Source organism: Panulirus ornatus, chromosome 64, assembly GCF_036320965.1.
Source record: "Panulirus ornatus isolate Po-2019 chromosome 64, ASM3632096v1, whole genome shotgun sequence".
Classification (NCBI taxonomy): domain Eukaryota; kingdom Metazoa; phylum Arthropoda; class Malacostraca; order Decapoda; family Palinuridae; genus Panulirus; species Panulirus ornatus.
In genome coordinates, this window is record NC_092287.1 from 10,493,021 (window position 1) to 10,512,156 (window position 19,136).

At 45.5% G+C, this 19,136-nt stretch overlaps 1 protein-coding gene across 1 annotated transcript in view; it reads left to right on the plus strand.

Annotated features, from left to right (window-relative positions):
- LOC139746157 (neurotrimin-like) overlaps positions 1 to 19,136 on the plus strand; it is a 201,338-nt gene that overhangs the window by 116,689 nt on the left and 65,513 nt on the right. Inside the window, exon 2 of the mRNA XM_071657024.1 lies at positions 4,032 to 4,102. Within this exon, the coding sequence (XP_071513125.1) occupies positions 4,054 to 4,102 (49 nt within the window). The 5' untranslated portion in view covers positions 4,032 to 4,053. The remainder of the gene's footprint in view (positions 1 to 4,031; positions 4,103 to 19,136) is intronic.

The window sequence follows — 19,136 nt, forward strand, 5'->3', positions numbered from 1 at the left end:
TTCCTCCCACACCATATATTCTTAATACCTTCCACAGAGCATCTCTATCAACTCTATCATATGCCTTCTCCAGATCCATAAATGCTACATACAAATCCATTTGCTTTTCTAAGTATTTCTCACATACATTCTTCAAAGCAAACACCTGATCCACACATCCTCTACCACTTCTGAAACCACACTGCTCTTCCCCAATCTGATGCTCTGTACATGCCTTCACCCTCTCAATCAATACCCTCCCATATAATTTACCAGGAATACTCAACAAACTTATACCTCTGTAATTTGAGCACTCACTCTTATCCCCTTTGCCTTTGTACAATGGCACTATGCACGCATTCCGCCAATCCTCAGGCACCTCACCATGAGTCATACATACATTAAATAACCTTACCAACCAGTCAACAATACAGTCACCCCCTTTTTTAATAAATTCCACTGCAATACCATCCAAACCTGCTGCCTTGCCGGCTTTCATCTTCCGCAAAGCTTTCACTACCTCTTCTCTGTTTACCAAATCATTTTCCCTAACCCTCTCACTTTGCACACCACCTCGACCAAAACACCCTATATCTGCCACTCTATCATCAAACATATGATAGAGTTGATAGAGATGCTCTGTGGAAGGTATTAAGAATATATGGTGTGGGAGGCAAGTTCTTAGAAGCAGTGAAAACTTTTTATCGAGGATGTAAGGCATGTGTACGTGTAGGAAGAGAGGAAAGTGATTGGTTCTCAGTGAATGTAGGTTTGCGGCAGGGGTGTGTGATGTCTCCATGGTTGTTTAATTTGTTTATGGATGGGGTTGTTAGGGAGGTAAATGCAAGAGTATTGGAAAGAGGGGCAAGTATGAAGTCTGTTGGGGATGAGAGAGCTTGGGAAGTGTCAGTTGTTGTTCGCTGATGATACAGCGCTGGTGGCTGATTCATGTGAGAAACTGCAGAAGCTGGTGACTGAGTTTGGTAAAGTGTGTGAAAGAAGAAAGTTAAGAGTAAATGTGAATAAGAGCAAGGTTATTAGGTACAGTAGGGTTGAGGGTCAATTCAATTGGGAGGTAAGTTTGAATGGAGCAAAACTGGAGGAAGTAAAGTGTTTTAGATATCTGGGAGTGGATCTGGCAGCGGATGGAACCATGGAAGCGGAAGTGGATCATAGGGTGGGGGAGGGGGCGAAAATTCTGGGGGCCTTGAAGAATGTGTGGAAGTCGAGAACATTATCTCGGAAAGCAAAAATGGGTATGTTTGAAGGAATAGTGGTTCCAACAATGTTGTATGGTTGCGAGGCGTGGGCTATGGATAGAGTTGTGCGCAGGAGGATGGATGTGCTGGAAATGAGATGTTTGAGGACAATGTGTGGTGTGAGGTGGTTTGATCGAGTGAGTAACGTAAGGGTAAGAGAGATGTGTGGAAATAAAAAGAGCGTGGTTGAGAGAGCAGAAGAGGGTGTTTTGAAGTGGTTTGGGCACATGGAGAGAATGAGTGAGGAAAGATTGACCAAGAGGATATATGTGTCGGAGGTGGAGGGAACGAGGAGAAGAGGGAGACCAAATTGGAGGTGGAAAGATGGAGTGAAAAAGATTTTGTGTGATCGGGGCCTGAACATGCAGGAGGTGAAAGGAGGGCAAGGAATAGAGTGAATTGGAGCGATGTGGTATACCGGGGTTGACGTGCTGTCAGTGGATTGAATCAAGGCATGTGAAGCGTCTGGTGTAAACCATGGAAAGCTGTGTAGGTATGTATATTTGCGTGTGTGGACGTATGTATATACATGTGTATGGGGGGGGGGGGCCATTTCTTTCGTCTGTTTCCTTGCGCTACCTCGCAAACGCGGGAGACAGCGACAAAGTATAATAAATAATAATAAAAAATAAATATATATTTAGTCGTTGTCATTAATACTCCTCCGTATCATTATTATTAGTAGTAGTAGTGGTAGTAGTAGTAGTACCAGTAGTAGTAGTAGTCGTAGTAGTAGTTGTGGAACGTCGTCTTAAGCTCAAAAAGAATCAGCCCTCCCTCCCTCGACCACTGCACGGCCACGTAAACCGTCGGACTTAATCATTAACGCTCGAAGTTTTCAAAATGGGTTGGGGGGTGAGGGGAGAAAACGTCCCAGGAACCCCTCATGTTATAGTACATTAAAAAGAGATTGATGATATGCAAATGATATGAGATTATGGTGAACCGGACATGCGTGAAATTTGATTTGACTATGAAATTATAATTAGATGATCCAGAGTTCGGCTAACGGTCTAGCCGAACGGCAGAGAACATTGCCTTCTCCAAACTCTCTGGTTGGGATTACTTTAACAAGACGATTTACATTGATTACATCGATTACAGACATTGACTAACTCCCAGGATCTAGAGCGTTAGGGATTCTAACCCTCAGACAAAGGGTGTCCTCCAGGTAGTCAGTTTTTGAAACAAGTGTCGTACAGAAAGCCTTTTTAGCCACTCCATCGCCTTACGAACCTCTCATGGTCAGAGCAGCTACTCGAAGGTTCTGCGAAGTTTGATACACTTTGATAAGCACCGGGATGGCAAGTCTAGTTACTAGTAGTAAGAATATCTCCGTCACAGGACTTCGAGAGAGAGAGAGAGAGAGAGAGAGAGAGAGAGAGAGAGAGAGAGAGAGAGAGAGAGAGAGAGAGAGACGAAAGGAAACAGACCTAAACATTTCAACATATACATAATTTTACATACACAGACATATACATATCAGCACATGTACATAATTCATACTTGCTGCCTTCATCCATTCCTGCCGCCACCCCTCCACACATGAAAATGCCAACATCCCCCCCCCCCCCCCCCTCCGCGTACGCGCGAGGTAGCGCTAAGAAAAGACAACAAAGGCCACATTCGTTCACACTCAGTCTCTAGCTGGCATGTGTAATGCACCGAAACCACAGCTCCCGTTCCACATCCAGGCCCCACAAAACTTTCCATGGTTTACCCCAGACGCTTCACATGCTCTGGTTCAATCCAGTGAGAGCACGTCGACCCCGTTGTACCACATCGTTCCAATTCACTCTATTCCTCGCACGCCTTTCACCCTCCTGTATGTTCAGGCCCCGATTACTCAAAATCTTTTTCACTCCATCCTTCCACCTCCAATTTGGTCTCCCACTTCTCCTCGTTCCCTCCACCTCCGACACATATATCTTCTTTGTCAATCTTTCCTCACTCATTCTCTCCATGTAACCAAATAATTTCAAAACACCTTCTGCTCTCTCAACCACACTCTTTTTATTACCACACATCTCTCTTACCACTTCATTACTTGATCAAACCACCTCACACCACATATTGTCCTCAAACATTTCATTTCCAACACATCCACCTTCCTCCGCACAACCCTATTTATCGCCTACGCTTCACTAGCATACAACATTGTTGGAGCCACTATTTCTTCAAACATACCCATTTTTGCTTTCCAAGATAACGTTCTCGCCTTCCACACACACACACATATATATGCAACAAATTTCCTGGGGATTGGGAAGAAAGTATGATACCCATGTATGTCATGCGTGTCTTAGAGGGCGACCAAGAGGCGCGGGAGTAGGTGATGGAGGGGGAGGGCTGGAGATCCTCTCCTCCTGTATTACTTTTTACAGATTAAGAACAGAGGAAAGAGCCAAATAAAGACCTTTTTTCTCCTATAAAACTCAGTCAGATATTCTTCTTCACGCGGGAAATAGTGAACATAAAAAAGATATATATATATATATATATATATATATATATATATATATATATATATATATATATATATATATATATATCATTATCATTATTATCATTAGGAGTAATATATTCCTTGCATTAATTAACCTCTTTCCAAACAGATTGTAGTATACGGTTTCCCTCATATCATAAAATTCAATAATCATAATCAGATTTGAGATTGATTGTACCAGAGCAATGATCAAAATTCATTAATCACATTGATCTTGAGATGACGTGTAGTAGAGCAGTACTCACCAGTGTTGACATAACCTCACCTCTCCCTCTTCGTATTTCCAGAGGACAGCGTCTGGCAAAGGCAATGAGAATCTCGACGTTGGTGACTTTGCTGGCCCCTCTCCTGGGCTCAGGTAGGTTCCAAGACCTTGTGTCTCTTGTTGGGCTCAAACTCCCCAACTACGAATAACACCCGAGCTGAAGATAGTGGTAGTGAACTGAGGGGGTGGGTCCTCCTCCTCATCCAGGATTTCGGGGACGGTTGATGATCTTATGGTAATGGTAGGAGAAACATGTCTTATGACTTGTTGTTTGAAGACTGTGCCCTTAAAACACACACACACACACACACACACACACACACACACACACACACACACACACACACACACACACACACACACACACAAACGCTAATCTAAGCTGGAATCAGAGGAAGGCTGCTCAAGGGGATGTGAACAGTTAACCCAACAGATATGAAACACAGAACACGTCAGGGAAAATCCTTCTATATCAGGGCTCAGTGAAAGTGGTGTGTGCCTCCCCAGGGCTCAGTGCAAGTGGTGTGCCGCCCGCCAGGGCTCAGTGCAAGTGCTATACACACCGCAGGGCTCAGTGCAAGTGGTGTGTGTGCTCCCCAGGGCTCCGTGCAAGTGCTATACACACCCCAGGGCTCAGTGCAAGTGGTGTGTGTGCTCCCCAGGGCTCAGTGCAAGGGATATGCCCCACCTCCCCTCCAGGACTCAGTGCTGGGGTAACTACTGTTTTCTACGTAGGTATGCATCCTGCCTGACGAAATGGGTTCATACCTGACTGTGTTTGCTGATGATGCTCGAATTTTGAAGGGCATGTGAAGCCTGAGAGACATAGAGAAAATGCATAGCATTGGTCGGACGAATAGATCATGCAACTCAGCCTTGGAAAATATATAATATATATATATATATATATATATATATATATATATATATATATATATATATATATATATATATATATATATATATTATCCCTGGGGATAGGGTAGAAAGAATACTTCCCACGTATTCCCTGCGTGTCGTAGAAGGCGACTAAAAGGGGAGGGAGCGGGGGGCTGGAAATCCTCCCCTCTCGTTTTTTTTTAATTTTCCAAAAGAAGGAACAGAGAATTGGGCCAGGTGAGGGTATTCCCTCCAAGGCCCAGTCCTCTGTTGTTAACGCTACCTCGCTAATGCGGGAAATGGCGAATAGTTTGAAAGAAAGAATATATATATATATATATATATATATATATATATATATATATATATATAAATAGGTAATAAGATGGGAAAGGTGTTCAAAGAAACCAGAAAGTAAGGACTGAATCCATGGGAAATGGATTACGGGAGGCTTAATGTGTGAGAGGCATCCAGCAGTTGACAGCACACCACCATCCCTGTGATGACCAGAGCGGCAACGAGAGAACCGCGAGAGAAGGTAAATTAGATTGTGGTCAGTGTCAGAATTGCTTTTAAGTCCGTGGACTGTGAGATGTTTGGAAAGGTATTTTTTCCTTTTTTCATACTATTCGCCATTTCCCGCGTTAGCGAGGTAGCGTTAAGAACAGAGGACTGTGCCTTTGAGGGAATATCCTCACTTAGCCCCCTTCTCTGTTTCTTCTTTTGGAAAATTAAAAGCGAGACGGGTGGATATATATATATATATATATATATATATATATATATATATATATATATATATATATATATATATATATATATATATATATATATATATATATATATAGATAGATAGATAGATAGATAGATAGATAGATAGTATGCTTGAGGAAAGGAACCTGGATGTTTTGACTCTGAGTGAAACCAAGCTCAAGGGTAAAGGGGAAGAGTGGTTTGGGAATGTTTTGGGAGTAAAGTCATGCGTTGGTGAGAGGACAAGTGCAAAGGAAGGAGTAGCACTACTCCTGAAACAGGAGTTGTGGGAGTATGTGATAGAGTGTAAGAAATTAAACTCTAGATTGATACGGGTAAAACTGAAAGTGGATGGAGAGAGATGGGTGATTATTGCTTCCTATGCACCTGAGCATGAGAAGAAAGATCATGAGAGGCAAGTGTTTCGGGAGCAGCTGAGTTAGTGTGTTAGCAGTTTTGATGCACGAGACCGGGTTATAGTGATGAGTGATTTGAATTCAAATGTGAGTAATGTGGGAGTTAAGGGAATAATTGATGTACATGGGGTTTTCAGTGTTGTAAATGGAAATGGTGAAGAGCTTGTAATTTGTTTGCTGAAGAAGGACTGGTGATTGGGAATACCTGGTTTAAAAAGAGATATATGCATAAGTATACGTATGTAAGTAGGAGAGATGGCCAGAGAGCGTTATTGGATTACGTGTTAATTTATAGGCGCGTGAAAGAGAGACTTTTGAATGTTAATGTGCTGAGAGGTGCAACTGGAGGGATGTCTGATCATTATCTTGTGGAGGCGAAGGTGAAGATTTGTAGAGGTTTTCAGAAAAGAAGATAGAATGTTAGGGTGAAGAGAGTGGTGAGAGTAAGTGAGCTTGGGAAAGAGACTTGTGTGAGAGACTGAGTGCAGAACGGAAAAAGGTGAGAGCAAAGGACGCAAGGGGAGTGGGAGAGGAATGGGATGTATTTACGGAAGCTGTGATGGCTTGCGCAAAAGAAGCTTGTGGCATGAGAATCGTGGGAGGTGGGCAGATAAGAAAGGGTAGTGAGTGGTGGGATGAAGACGTAAGATTATTAGTGAGAGAGGAGAGAGAGGTATTAGGACGAATTTTGCAGGGAAATAATGCAAATGACTGGGAGGTGTCTCAGAGAAAGAGGCAGGAGGTCAAGAGAAAGGTGCAAGAAGTGAAAAAGAGGGCAAATGAGAGTTGGGGTGAGAAAGTATCATTAAATTTTACGAAGAATAAAGAGATGCTTTGGAAGGAGGTAAATAAAGTGCGTAAGACAAGAGAACAAATGGGAACATCGGTGAAGGGGGCTAATGGTGAGGTAATAACAAATAGTGGTGATGTGAGGAGATGGAGTGTATTTTGAAGGTTTGTTGAATGTGTTAGATGATAGAGTGGCAGATATAGGGTGTTTTGGTCGAGGTGGTGTGCGAAGTGAAAGGGTCATGGAGAATGATTTGGTAAACAGAGAAGAGGTAGTGAAAGCTTTGCGGAAGATTAAAGCCGGCAAGGCGGTGGTTTTGGTTGGTATTGCCGTCGAATTTATCAAAAATGGGGGTGACTGTATTGTTGACTGGTTGGTAAGGTTATTTAATGTATGTATGATTTATGGTGAGGTGCCTGAGGATTGGCGGAATGCATGTATAGTGCCACTGTACAAAGGCAATGGTGATAAAGGTGAGTGCTCAAATTACAGAGGTATAAGTTTGTTGAGTATTCATGGAAAATTATATGGGAGGGTATTGATTGAGAGGGTGAAGACATGTACAGAGCATCAGAATTGGGAGGAGCAGTGTGGTTTCAGACGTGGTAGAGGATGTGTGGCTCAGGTGTTTGCTTTGAAGATTGTATGTGAGAATTACTTAGAAAAACGAATAGATTTGTATGTAGCATTTATGGATATGGAGAGGGCATATGTTAGAGTTGATAGATATGCTCTGTAGAAGGTATTAAGAGTATACGGTGTGGGAGGCAAGTTGCTGGAAACAGTGAAAAGTTCTTATGGAGGATGTAAGACATGTGTAGGAGTAGAAAGAGAGGAAAGTGATTGGTTACCAGTGAATGTCGGTTTGCGGCAGGCGTTTGTGATGTCTCCATGGTTGTTTGATTTGTTTATGGATGTGGTTGTTAGGGGGGTGAATGCAAGAGCTTTGGAGAGAGGGGCAAGTATGCCGTCTGTTTTGGATGAGAGGGCTTGGGAAGCGAGTCAGTTGTTGTTCGCTGATGATACATCGCTGGTGGTTAATTCAGGTGAGAAAGTGCAAAAGTTGGTGACTGAGTTTGGTAAAGTGTGTGAAAGAAGAAAGCTGAGAGTAAATATGAATAAGAGCAAGGTTATTAGGTTCAGATGGATTGAGGGACAAGTTAATTGGGAGGTAAGTTTGAATGGAGAAAAACTGGAGGAAGTGAAGTGTTTTAGATATCTGGGAGTGGATTAAGCAGCGGATAGAACCATGGAAGCGGAAGTGTGAGTCACAGGGTGGGGGAGGAGGCGTAGGTTCTGGGATCTTTGAAGAATGTATGGAAGATGAGAACGTTATCTTGGAGAGCAAAAAGGGGTATGTTTGAAGGAATAGTGGTTCCAGCAATGTAATATGGTTGCGAGGCGTGGGCTATAGATAGGGTTGTGCGGAGGAGAGTAGATGTGTTGGAAATGAAATGTTTGACGACAGTATGTGGTGTGAGGTGGTTTGATCGAGTAGGTAATGAAAGGGTGAGAGAGATTTATGGTAGTAAAAAGAGTGTGATTGAGAGAGCAGAGGAGGGTGTATGAAAATGGTTTGGTCACATGGAGAGAATGAGTGAGGAAAATTGACCAAAAGGATGTATGTGTCAGAGGTGGAGGGAACGAGGAGAAGAGGGTGACCAAATTAGAGGTGGAAGGATGGAGTGAAGATGATTTTGAGTGACTGGGACCTGAACATACAGGAGGGTGAATTGCGTGCAAGGAAGGGAGTGAATTGGAACGATGTGGTATACCGGGATGGACGTGCTGTTAATAGATCGAGCCAGGGCATGTGAAGCGTCTGGGGTAAAGCATGGAAAGTTTTGTGGGGCTTGGATGTTTAAAGGGAGCTGTGGTTCGGTGCATTACACATGACAGTTAGAGATTGAGTATGAACGAATGTGGCCTTTGTTTTCTTTTCTTAGCGATACCCCACGCGCACGCTGATGGAGAGAGGTGCCATTTCATGCGTGGCGGGGTGGCGAGGGGAATGGATGAAGGCGGCAAGTATGAATATGAACATGTGTATATATGTATATGTCTGTGAATATATTTGTATGTATACGTTGAAATGTATAGGTATGTACATGTGCGTGTGTGGGTGTTTATGTATATACATGTGCATGTGGATTGTAGGGGTCATTCTTTTGCCTGTTTCCTTGCGCTATCTCGCTAACGCGGGAGACAGCGACTGAGTGTATGCGCCCACACACACGCATATACATACCCATACGTATCAACGTATACATGCATATGCATACATAGACATATACATATATACACATGTACATATTCACACTTGCCGCCTTCATCCATTTCCGTCGCCACCCCTTCTCACATGAAATGGCACCCCTCTCCCCCGGCGTGCTCGCGAGGTAGCGCTAGGTAAGGACAACAAAGGCCCCATTCGTTCACACTCAGTCTCTAGCTGTCATGTGTAATTCCACAGCCAGGCCCCACAAAACTTTCTATGCTTTACCCCAGACGCTTTACATGCCCTGGTTCAGTCCATTGACAGCACGTCGACCCCGGTATACCACATCGTTCCAATTCATTCTATTCCTCGCATACCTTTCACCTTCCTGTATGTTCAGGCCCCGATCACTCAAAATCTTTTTCACCCCATCCTTCCACCTCCAATTTGGTCTCCCACTTCTCATTCCCTCCACCTCTGACACATATATCCTCTTTGTCGGTCTTTCCTCACTCATTCTCTCCATGTGACCAAGTCATTTCAATACACCCTCTTCTGCTCTCTCAACCATACTCTTTTCATTACCATTCATCTCTCTTACCCTTGCATTTCTTACTCGATGAAACCACTTCACACCACATATTGTCCTTAAACATCTCATTTCCAGCACATCCACCCTCCTGCGCACAACTCTATCTATAGCCCATGCCTCGCAACCATGTAAAATTGTTGGAACCACTATTCCTTCAAACATACCCATTTTTGCTCTCCGAGATAACGTTCTCGCCTTCCACACATCTTTCAACGCGTATCTTCGCCCAAACCTGGAACATACCGGAATAGAGCTGTAATAGGTTCACAGGTATGGAACAAGAACTGTGCCATATTATTGAGTGGCATGACCAACCCAGAGAGAAGGAGAAGACCTCCATCTCCCCACACTGGAAGAGAGAAAAGTTAGGGGAGACTTGATAACGACATGCATGTCTTCTAGTTGGCTATGACAAACCGTTCTACGATACTGGAAGAAAGTCCAGGATATGAGGGCACATCTGGAAGCTTGACAGATGAGTGAGGGTCGTGAGGAAAGAATGAGAGGACAGAGGGACATGAGGGAGCATTTCTCCCACACTGGAATTATAACCTCGTGGGAACACGCTTGGCGAAGACGACGAGAAAACGTGGTTCGTGCAAAAAAAAAAAAACTATCACAGTAAGTCAGGTATGAGAGGCTTGGGGCCCCACGAGCGTTAAGCTCACTCTCAGTATGCATAAGCAAGCAGTAACACACACATACACAAACACACACACACACACAGACACACACACACACACACACACACAGACACACACACACACACACAGACACAGACACACACACAACAGAGATATTAGTAGGAGAGAAGCTGGGCGGCATTGTCCCAGGGCTGGTTCCCTCCGCTGGGAGAGGCAGGGAGAGGACACCTAATGTTGAGAAGATGAGGCTACTCTCACCAGCGGTGGGAGAGGCAACGCCGCTCTCACCACCACAGGGGCTTTGACGATGCTCTCATCACCAGAGAGGGATGTGGGGTGTGGTGGGGTTGGGGGGGACGTAAAGCTCCTCTCACCTCCAGAGAATGGAAGGTGCTCTCATTAAGAGAGAGAGAGAGAGAGAGAGAGAGAGAGAGAGAGAGAGAGAGAGAGAGAGAGAGAGAGAGAGGCTGCTCTCACTACTGAAGGAAGAGTCGGGGCGGGTGTCGCTTCTCACCGCCGTAGGGAGAGGCAGTGATGCACACCACCATCAGAGGGAGAGGTGACGCTCCTCTCACTGCCAGAGGGAGAGGCGTCGCTGCTCTTACCACCAGAGGGAGAGGTGTCGCTATTCTCACCACCAGAGAGAGAGAGAGAGAGAGAGAGAGAGAGAGAGAGAGAGAGAGAGGACGTACTCCCTTCGCGCCCGGGGTTGTATATAAACGCTCGCAGAGCTTTCTTGCTCTACTTTTGAAGTGTCTTCTTTGATCTCACCAGCTGCACGAGACCTTACACGCTGCATTGATGGTAGTGATGTAAGACCGTGTGTGTGGAGACCCCCGCAGTGTGTGCTATCAATCGCCGAGTCCTCCCCCGCCCACCGAGCAAGTGCTGAAGGGGCCAAGGGATTCACTTGAGCCAGGTATGATAGTGTTTGGTACTGGCTAACCTCGGCGGGAGAAGACCTAGCACCCTTGGGATTCGAACTCATCCATAGACGTGATTTAGAAGCGTTCTGATTGGTCAAGCAGTTGCTAAAAGAGGCTGTTCGATGAATCTTAACGTCGTTGGCGGAAGATTTGGTCTGTCTGTAGGTCGAGAGCTGGTCAGATTCAAGCTTTCCTTAAGACCTTGATAGGAAAGAGTCAGCAAAATGTTTCCTGCATGTTCTTGAAGTGTGAAATGGATAGAATTACCACACACTGTCATCAAGGGAGAAGCCGGTTATAACTGCGTCATGAGCAGGAAGTCCTGAGTGTTCTGGACGAGGAGCGACATCTTGGGAGAAAGGAATTTTAATGAGACTAAACAGGGAAGACGTGGTAATTCCGCTGCAGGCGGAGAGGGTGAGGACGACTGTGACGAAGGACAAGACCCATAGTGACGAGTCGATCTCTCTCAGGGCAGGCGAGGTGCCAGAGAGAGAGAGAGAGAGAGGGGGGGAGGGGACTTCCTGAGACAGCTGTCCATCCCTGCTTCACAGCCTCGAATCCTCAGCCTTAGATCGAACCACCATTTCAGCCTCATATGAACCCATGAGGGACACAAGACTTCTCACCTTTTAAACCCCCCGCAAGAGCAGATGAGAATTCCCGGAACCTCAACTGAGAAAAGAATGACGCTTCAGAAACCGAATGAAATGTACTGAAAAGGTAACATGAACTGCACTGGGAAACAACAACAGTTGTTTGAGAAAGAACTTTTACTCCGATTGGCAGATGGTATGGAAAATACCGCACAACATATATGCAGAGAAGCTGCCTTCCTCTGGTGATATTGCCTTCGATCGTTTGGCACAACAAGATAGATTGAGGGACTGTGTTAAGACCACGCAACGAACAAACCAGGTAGGATCGCCTTCAAAGACCACACAACGAACAAACCAGGTAGGATCGCCTTCCTTTAAGAAAAGCTCAAACTGTTCCGGATCCCTGGAAGCAACAATAGAGACACTGTAGTGAGAAAAAACGCAAACATATACGCCGAACACGAAGCTCTCTCTTCGTGATGAAATGAAGACATATAAGATGGAGGTGCCTGAGCGATGTGGCAGAAAATGCTCAGACGGATTCGCAACACTACATCCCACAACAGTTCCATGGAACTCTCGTCTTGCACCATCCAGCAACCCTGTCGTTGGGATTAACAAACAATACAGCCACGAGAATCAAATATTCTTTACCACACAGAGGATTGAGAATAAACCTACTTCAAGGTTTCGAAACAAGCTTCACAGGCGTCAAAGGAATTGTCAAGGACAGTGACAGATTACGGGCGACTGACCGTGTGACAGAGGTTCAGGATTTGACACAGTAACTGGACTACTTCCCAAAGAGCGAACCGTAACAAAGTGGATGACAAAACGAGTGAAGAATTTCGTGCATTTGACAGAGTGATAGGATTACCGGGGCCGCCCTCAAGATTACAAGAGTGAAGCTGCAAACAAACGTTTGGTACTGGAAATCACTTTACTTGTAATTGAATTATGTATCATCGCGATCGTGTGAAATTCCTTCAATTTGTAATGTTACTTCTTTGATATCTTTATACGTTAGCCAAGACGGTACGGACAACTGAGGCCCTACTCAAGGTCATCTTATTAACGCTCTGTGTATACCTAGCCTAAGCCAGGTACCCGTTTTATTGACCGGGAAACGGCGGACAAGTATGATGAAGAGAGAGAATTTTTGTTGTCCCTTTCAAACTCTTCTTTTGATTGTAATTCTATTTATGTCACTGTTTCCGTTGATTTTCTAATGTAATTGCAGTCTGTAAATTTTCTAGATTTGTGTATGAATTTCCGTTTTTTACGATCGTAAAGTGGAATGGTAAAGTTATATATATATATATATATATATATATATATATATATATATATATATATATATATATATATATATATGGTGTGGGGGAGTAAATTGCTAGAAGCAGTGAAAAGTTTTTTAACTAGGATGAAAGGCATGTGTACGAGTAGGAATAGAGAAAAGTGATTGGCTCTCTGTGAGTGTCGGTTTGCGGCAGGGGTGCGTGATGTCTTCTCCATGGTTGTTTAATTTGTTTATGGATGGGGTTTTTAGGGAGGTAAATGCAAGAATTTTGGAGAGAGGGGCAAGTATGCAGTCTGTTGTGGATGAGAGAGCTTGGGAAGTGGGTCATTTGTTCGCTGATGATACATCGCTGGTGGCTGATTCAAGTGAGAAACTGCAAAAGTTGGTGACTGAGTTTGGTTAAGTGTGTGAAAGAAGAAAGTTGAGAGTAAAAATGAATAAGAGCAAGGTTATTAGGTTCAGTAGGATTGAGGGACAAGTTAATTGGGGAGATAAGTTTGAATGGAGAAAAACTGAAGGAATTGAAGTGTTTTAGATATCTGGGATTGGATTTAGCAGCGGATAGAACCATGGAAGTGGAAGTGAGTCACAGGGTGGGGGAGGGGGCGAAGGTTCTGGAAGCGTTGAAGAATGTGTGGAAGGTGAGAACATTATTTTGGAGAGCAAAAATGGGTATCTTTGAAGGAATACTGGTTCCAACAATGTTATATAGTTGCGAGGCGTGGGCTACAGGGCTGTGCGGAGGAGGGTGGATGTGTTGGAAATGAAGTGTTTGAGGACAATATGTGGTGTGAGGTGGTTTGATCGAGTAAATAATGAAAGGGTTAGAGAGATGTCTGGTCATAAAAAGAGTGTGGTTAAGAGAGCAGAAGAGGGTGTATTGAAATGGTTTGGTTACATGGGGAGAATGAATGAGGAAAGATTGAGAGAGAGGATATATTTGCCAGAGGTGGAGGGAACGAGAAGTGGGAGACCAAATTGGAGGTGGAAAGATGGAGTGAAAAAGATTTTGAGCGATCGGGGCCTGAACATGCAGGAGGGTGAAAAGTGTGCAAGGAATAGAGTGATTTGGAACGATGTGGTACACCGGGGTCGACGTGCTGTCAGTGGATTGAGCCAGGGCATGTGAAGCGTCTGAGGTAAACCATGGAATGTTTTATGGGGATCAGATGTGGAAAGGGAGCTGTGGTTTCGGTGCATTACACATGACAGCTAGAGACTGAGTGTGAACGAATGGGGCCTTTGTTGTCTTCTCCTAGCGCTACCTTGCGCACATGCGGGGGGAAGGAGTTTCCATTTCATGTGTGGTAGGGTGGCGACGAGAATGAATAAAGGCAGTAAGTATGAATTATGTACATATATATATATATATATATATATATATATATATATATATATATATATATATATATATATATATATATATATATATATATATATATATATATATAAGTTTGAATGGAGCAAAACTGGAGGAAGTAAAGTGTTTTAGATATCTGGGAGTGGATCTGGCAGCGGATGGAACCATGGAAGCGGAAGTGGATCATAGGGTGGGGGAGGGGGCGAAAATCCTGGGAGCCTTGAAGAATGTGTGGAAGTCGAGAACATTATCTCGGAAAGCAAAAATGGGTATGTTTGAAGGAATAGCGGTTCCAACAATGTTGTATGGTTGCGAGGCGTGGGCTATGGATAGAGTTGTGCGCAGGAGGATGGATGTGCTGGAAATGAGATGTTTGAGGACAATTTGTGGTGTGAGGTGGTTTGATCGAGTAAGTAACGTAAGGGTAAGAGAGATGTGTGGAAATAAAAAGAGCGTGGTTGAGAGAGCAGAAGAGGGTGTTTTGAAATGGTTTGGGCACATGGAGATTGACCAAGAGGATATATGTGTCGGAGGTGGAGGGAACGAGGAGAAGTGGGAGACCAAATTGGAGGTGGAAAGATGGAGTGAAAAAGATTTTGTGTGATCGGGGCCTGAACATGCAGGAGGGTGAAAGGAGGGCAAGGAATAGAGTGAATTGGATCGATGTGGTATACCGGGGTTGACGTGCTGTCAGTGGATTGAATCAGGGCATGTGAAGCGTCTAGGGTAAACCATGGAAAGCTGTGTAGGTATGTATATTTGCGTGTGTGGACGTATGTATATACATGTGTATGGGGGTGGGTTGGGCCATTTCTTTCGTCAGTTTCCTTGCCCTACCTCGCAAACGCGGGAGACAGCGACAAAGCAAAAAAAAAAGAATATATATATATATATATATATATATATATATATATATATATATATATATATATATATATATATATATATATATATATATATGTATATATATATATATATATATGTCTGTGTGTGTGTATATATATATGTATACGTTGAGATGTATAGGTATGTATGTGTGCGTTTGTGGACGTGTATGTATATACATGTGCATGTGGGTGGGTTGGGCCATTCTTTCGTTTGCTTTCTTGCGCTACCTAGCTAATGCGGTAGAAAGCGAGAAAGCACGATAGAATAATAAATAGTATATTATACTTAACCGCCGTTTCCCGCGTTAGTGAGGTATCGTAAGGAAGCAGACGAGGAATAGCCCAACCCACCCACATACACATGTATATACATAAACGCCCACACACGCCCATATACATTTCAACGTATACATGCATATACATACAAAGACATGTACATATATACACATGTATAGATCCATACTTACTGCCTTCATCCATTCTCGTCGCCACCCCGCCACACACGAAATAGTATCCCCCACCCAGCGATTCAGCACCAGGAATGGACAAAATAGGCCACATTCGTTCACACTCAGTCTCTAGTTGTCATGCGTAACGCACCGACACCACAGCTCCCTTTCCACATCCAGGCGCCACACAAAATTCTCCTGGATGCATCTATAAAGTGCCATGTAGAAATTGTGATAAGTTTTATGTTGGGCAGATTGGTAAGGATCTTTCTCTTAGACTTAAGCAACATACATATAGTATAAGAACAAGACAAGAATCAAATGCCTTGTTTAATCACGTTAAAAACTATGGTCATTGTATTGACTGGAGTAATGCCATCTCCGTTATTAACTCTAACTCCAGTACCACAAGAAATATCATTGAATCTTGTTCTTATTCACATTTACTCTCAACTTTCTCCTTTCACACACTTTTGCAGACTCAGTCACCAACCTCTGCAGTTTCTCACCCGAATCAGCCACAAGTGCGGTATCATCAGCGAACAACAACTGACTCACTTCCCAACCCTCTCATCCACAACAGACTGCATACTTGCCCCTCTCTTCAAATCTCTTGCATTCACCTCCCTAACAACCCCATCCATATACAAATCAAACGACCATGGGGACATGACTCACCCCTGCCGCAGACCGACCTTCACTGGAAACCAATCACTTTCCTCTCTTCCTACTCGTACTCATGCCTTACATCCTTGGTAAAAACTTTTCACTGCTTCCAGCAACTTACTTCCCACACCATATACTCTTAAAACCTTCCACAAAGCATCTCTATCAACCCTATAATATGCCTCCTCCAATACCATAAATGCTATATATATATATATATATATATATATATATATATATATATATATATATATATATATATAGTTCTTCAGCGGGAGGAGCTTGCTCAGAGTACACCCATCTGTTGTCCCAGTAATTGGGTGATTTGCGATCGTTCACGTAAATTACTTGCCTTACATGGAAGTCAGCGATTCTTTTTTCCTTTCTGGTTCCTCCGACCTAGTTTTCAATGTAATTGTATTTTCGATTACTTTTCCATCCTGTAATTACCTCGTTTTAATTGTAACTGTTTGAAGCTATTATCAGTAATGAATAGCTTTGCTGTTTAAAAGCGCAGTCTCTCTCTTGAAATTTATAGTAGGATTAATGAAAAGAAAGGAGAGGCTGCTCTCACTACCAGAGGGAGAGGAGAGGCTGCTCTCACTACCCGAGGGAGAGGTGAGGCTGCTCTCACTACCAGAGGGAGAGGAGAGGCTGCTCTCACTACCCGAGGGAGAGGTGAGGCTGCTCTCACTACCCGAGGGAGAGGTGACGGTGCTCTCACTACCCGAGGGAGAGGTGAGGCTGCTCTCACTACCCGAGGGAGAGGTGAGGCTGCTCTCACTACCAGAGGGAGAGGAGAGGCTGCTCTCACTACCCGAGGGAGAGGTGAGGCTGCTCTCACTACCCGAGGAGAGGTGCCGCTGCTCTCACTACCAGAGTGAGAGGCGAGGCTGCTCTCACTACCCGAGGGAGAGGTGAGGCTGCTCTCACTACCAGAGGGAGAGGTGAGGCTGCTCTCACTACCCGAGGGAGAGGTGCCGCTGCTCTCACTACCAGAGGGAGAGGAGAGGCTGCTCTCACTACCAGAGGGAGAGGTGAGGCTGCTCTCACTACCAGAGGGAGAGGTGAGGCTGCTCTCACTACCAGAGGGAGAGGTGAGGCTGCTCTCACTACCAGAGGGAGAGGTGAGGCTGCTCTCACTACCAGAGGGAGAGGTGAGGCTGCTCTCACTACCAGAGTGAGAGGCGAGGCTGCTCTCACTACCAGAGGGAGAGGTGAGGCTGCTCTCACTACCCGAGGGAGAGGTGAGGCTGCTCTCACTACCCGAGGGAGAGGTGCCGCTGCTCTCGCTACCCGAGGGAGAGGTGAGGCTGCTCTCACTACCAGAGGGAGGGATGACGCTGCTCTCACTACCCGAGGGAGAGGTGAGGCTGCTCTCACTGCTAGAGGGAGAGGTGAGGCTGCTCTCACTACCTGAGGGAGAGGTGAGGCTGCTCTCACTAGCAGTGGGAGAGGTGACGCTGCTCCCACTACCAGAGGAAGAGGTGAGGCTGCTCTCACTACCAGAGGGAGAGGTGAGGCTGCTCTCACTACCCGAGGGAGAGGTGAGGCTGCTCTCACTACCAGAGGGAGAGGTGAGGCTGCTCTCACTACCCGAGGGAGAGGTGAGGCTGCTCTCACTACCAGAGGAGAGGTGAGGCTGCTCTCACTACCCGAGGGAGAGGTGAGGCTGCTCTCACTACCTGCCCCCCCCGAGGAGAGGTGAGGCTGCTCTCCACTACCCGAGGAGGAGGTGAGGCTGCTCTCACTACCAGAGGGAGAGGTGAGGCTGCTCTCACTACCCGAGGGAGAGGTGAGGCTGCTCTCACTACCAGAGGAGAGGTGAGGCTGCTCTCACTACCAGAGGGAGAGGTGAGGCTGCTCTCACTACCAGAGGGAGAGGTGAGGCTGCTCTCACTACCAGAGGGAGAGGTGAGGCTGCTCTCACTACCCGAGGGAGAGGTGAGGCTGCTCTCACTACCTGAGGGAGAGGTGAGGCTGCTCTCACTACCCGAGGGAGAGGTGAGGCTGCTCTCACTACCAGAGGGAGAGGTGTCGCTGCTCTCACTACCAGAGGGAGAGGTGAGGCTGCTCTCACTACCAGAGGGAGAGGTGAGCGCTGCTCTCACTACCAGAGGGAGAGGTGAGGCTGCTCTCACTACCAGAGGGAGAGGAGAGGCTGCTCTCACTACCAGAGGGAGAGGTGAGGCTGCTCTCACTACCCGAGGGAGAGGTGAGGCTGCTCTCACTACCAGAGGGAGAGGTGAGGCTGCTCTCACTACCAGAGGGAGAGGTGAGGCTGCTCTCACTACCAGAGGGAGAGGTGAGGCTGCTCTCACTACCAGAGGGAGAGGTGAGGCTGCTCTCACTACCAGAGGGAGAGGTGAGGCTGCTCTCACTACCAGAGGGGAGAGGTGAGGCTGCTCTCACTACCAGAGGGAGAGGTGAGGCTGCTCTCACTACCAGAGGGAGAGGTGAGGCTGCTCTCACTACCAGAGGGAGAGGTGAGGCTGCTCTCACTACCAGAGGGAGAGGTGAGGCTGCTCTCACTACCAGAGGGAGAGGTGAGGCTGCTCTCACTACCCGAGGGAGAGGTGAGGCTGCTCTCACTACCAGAGGGAGAGGTGTCGCTGCTCTCACTACCCGAGGGAGAGGTGAGGCTGCTCTCA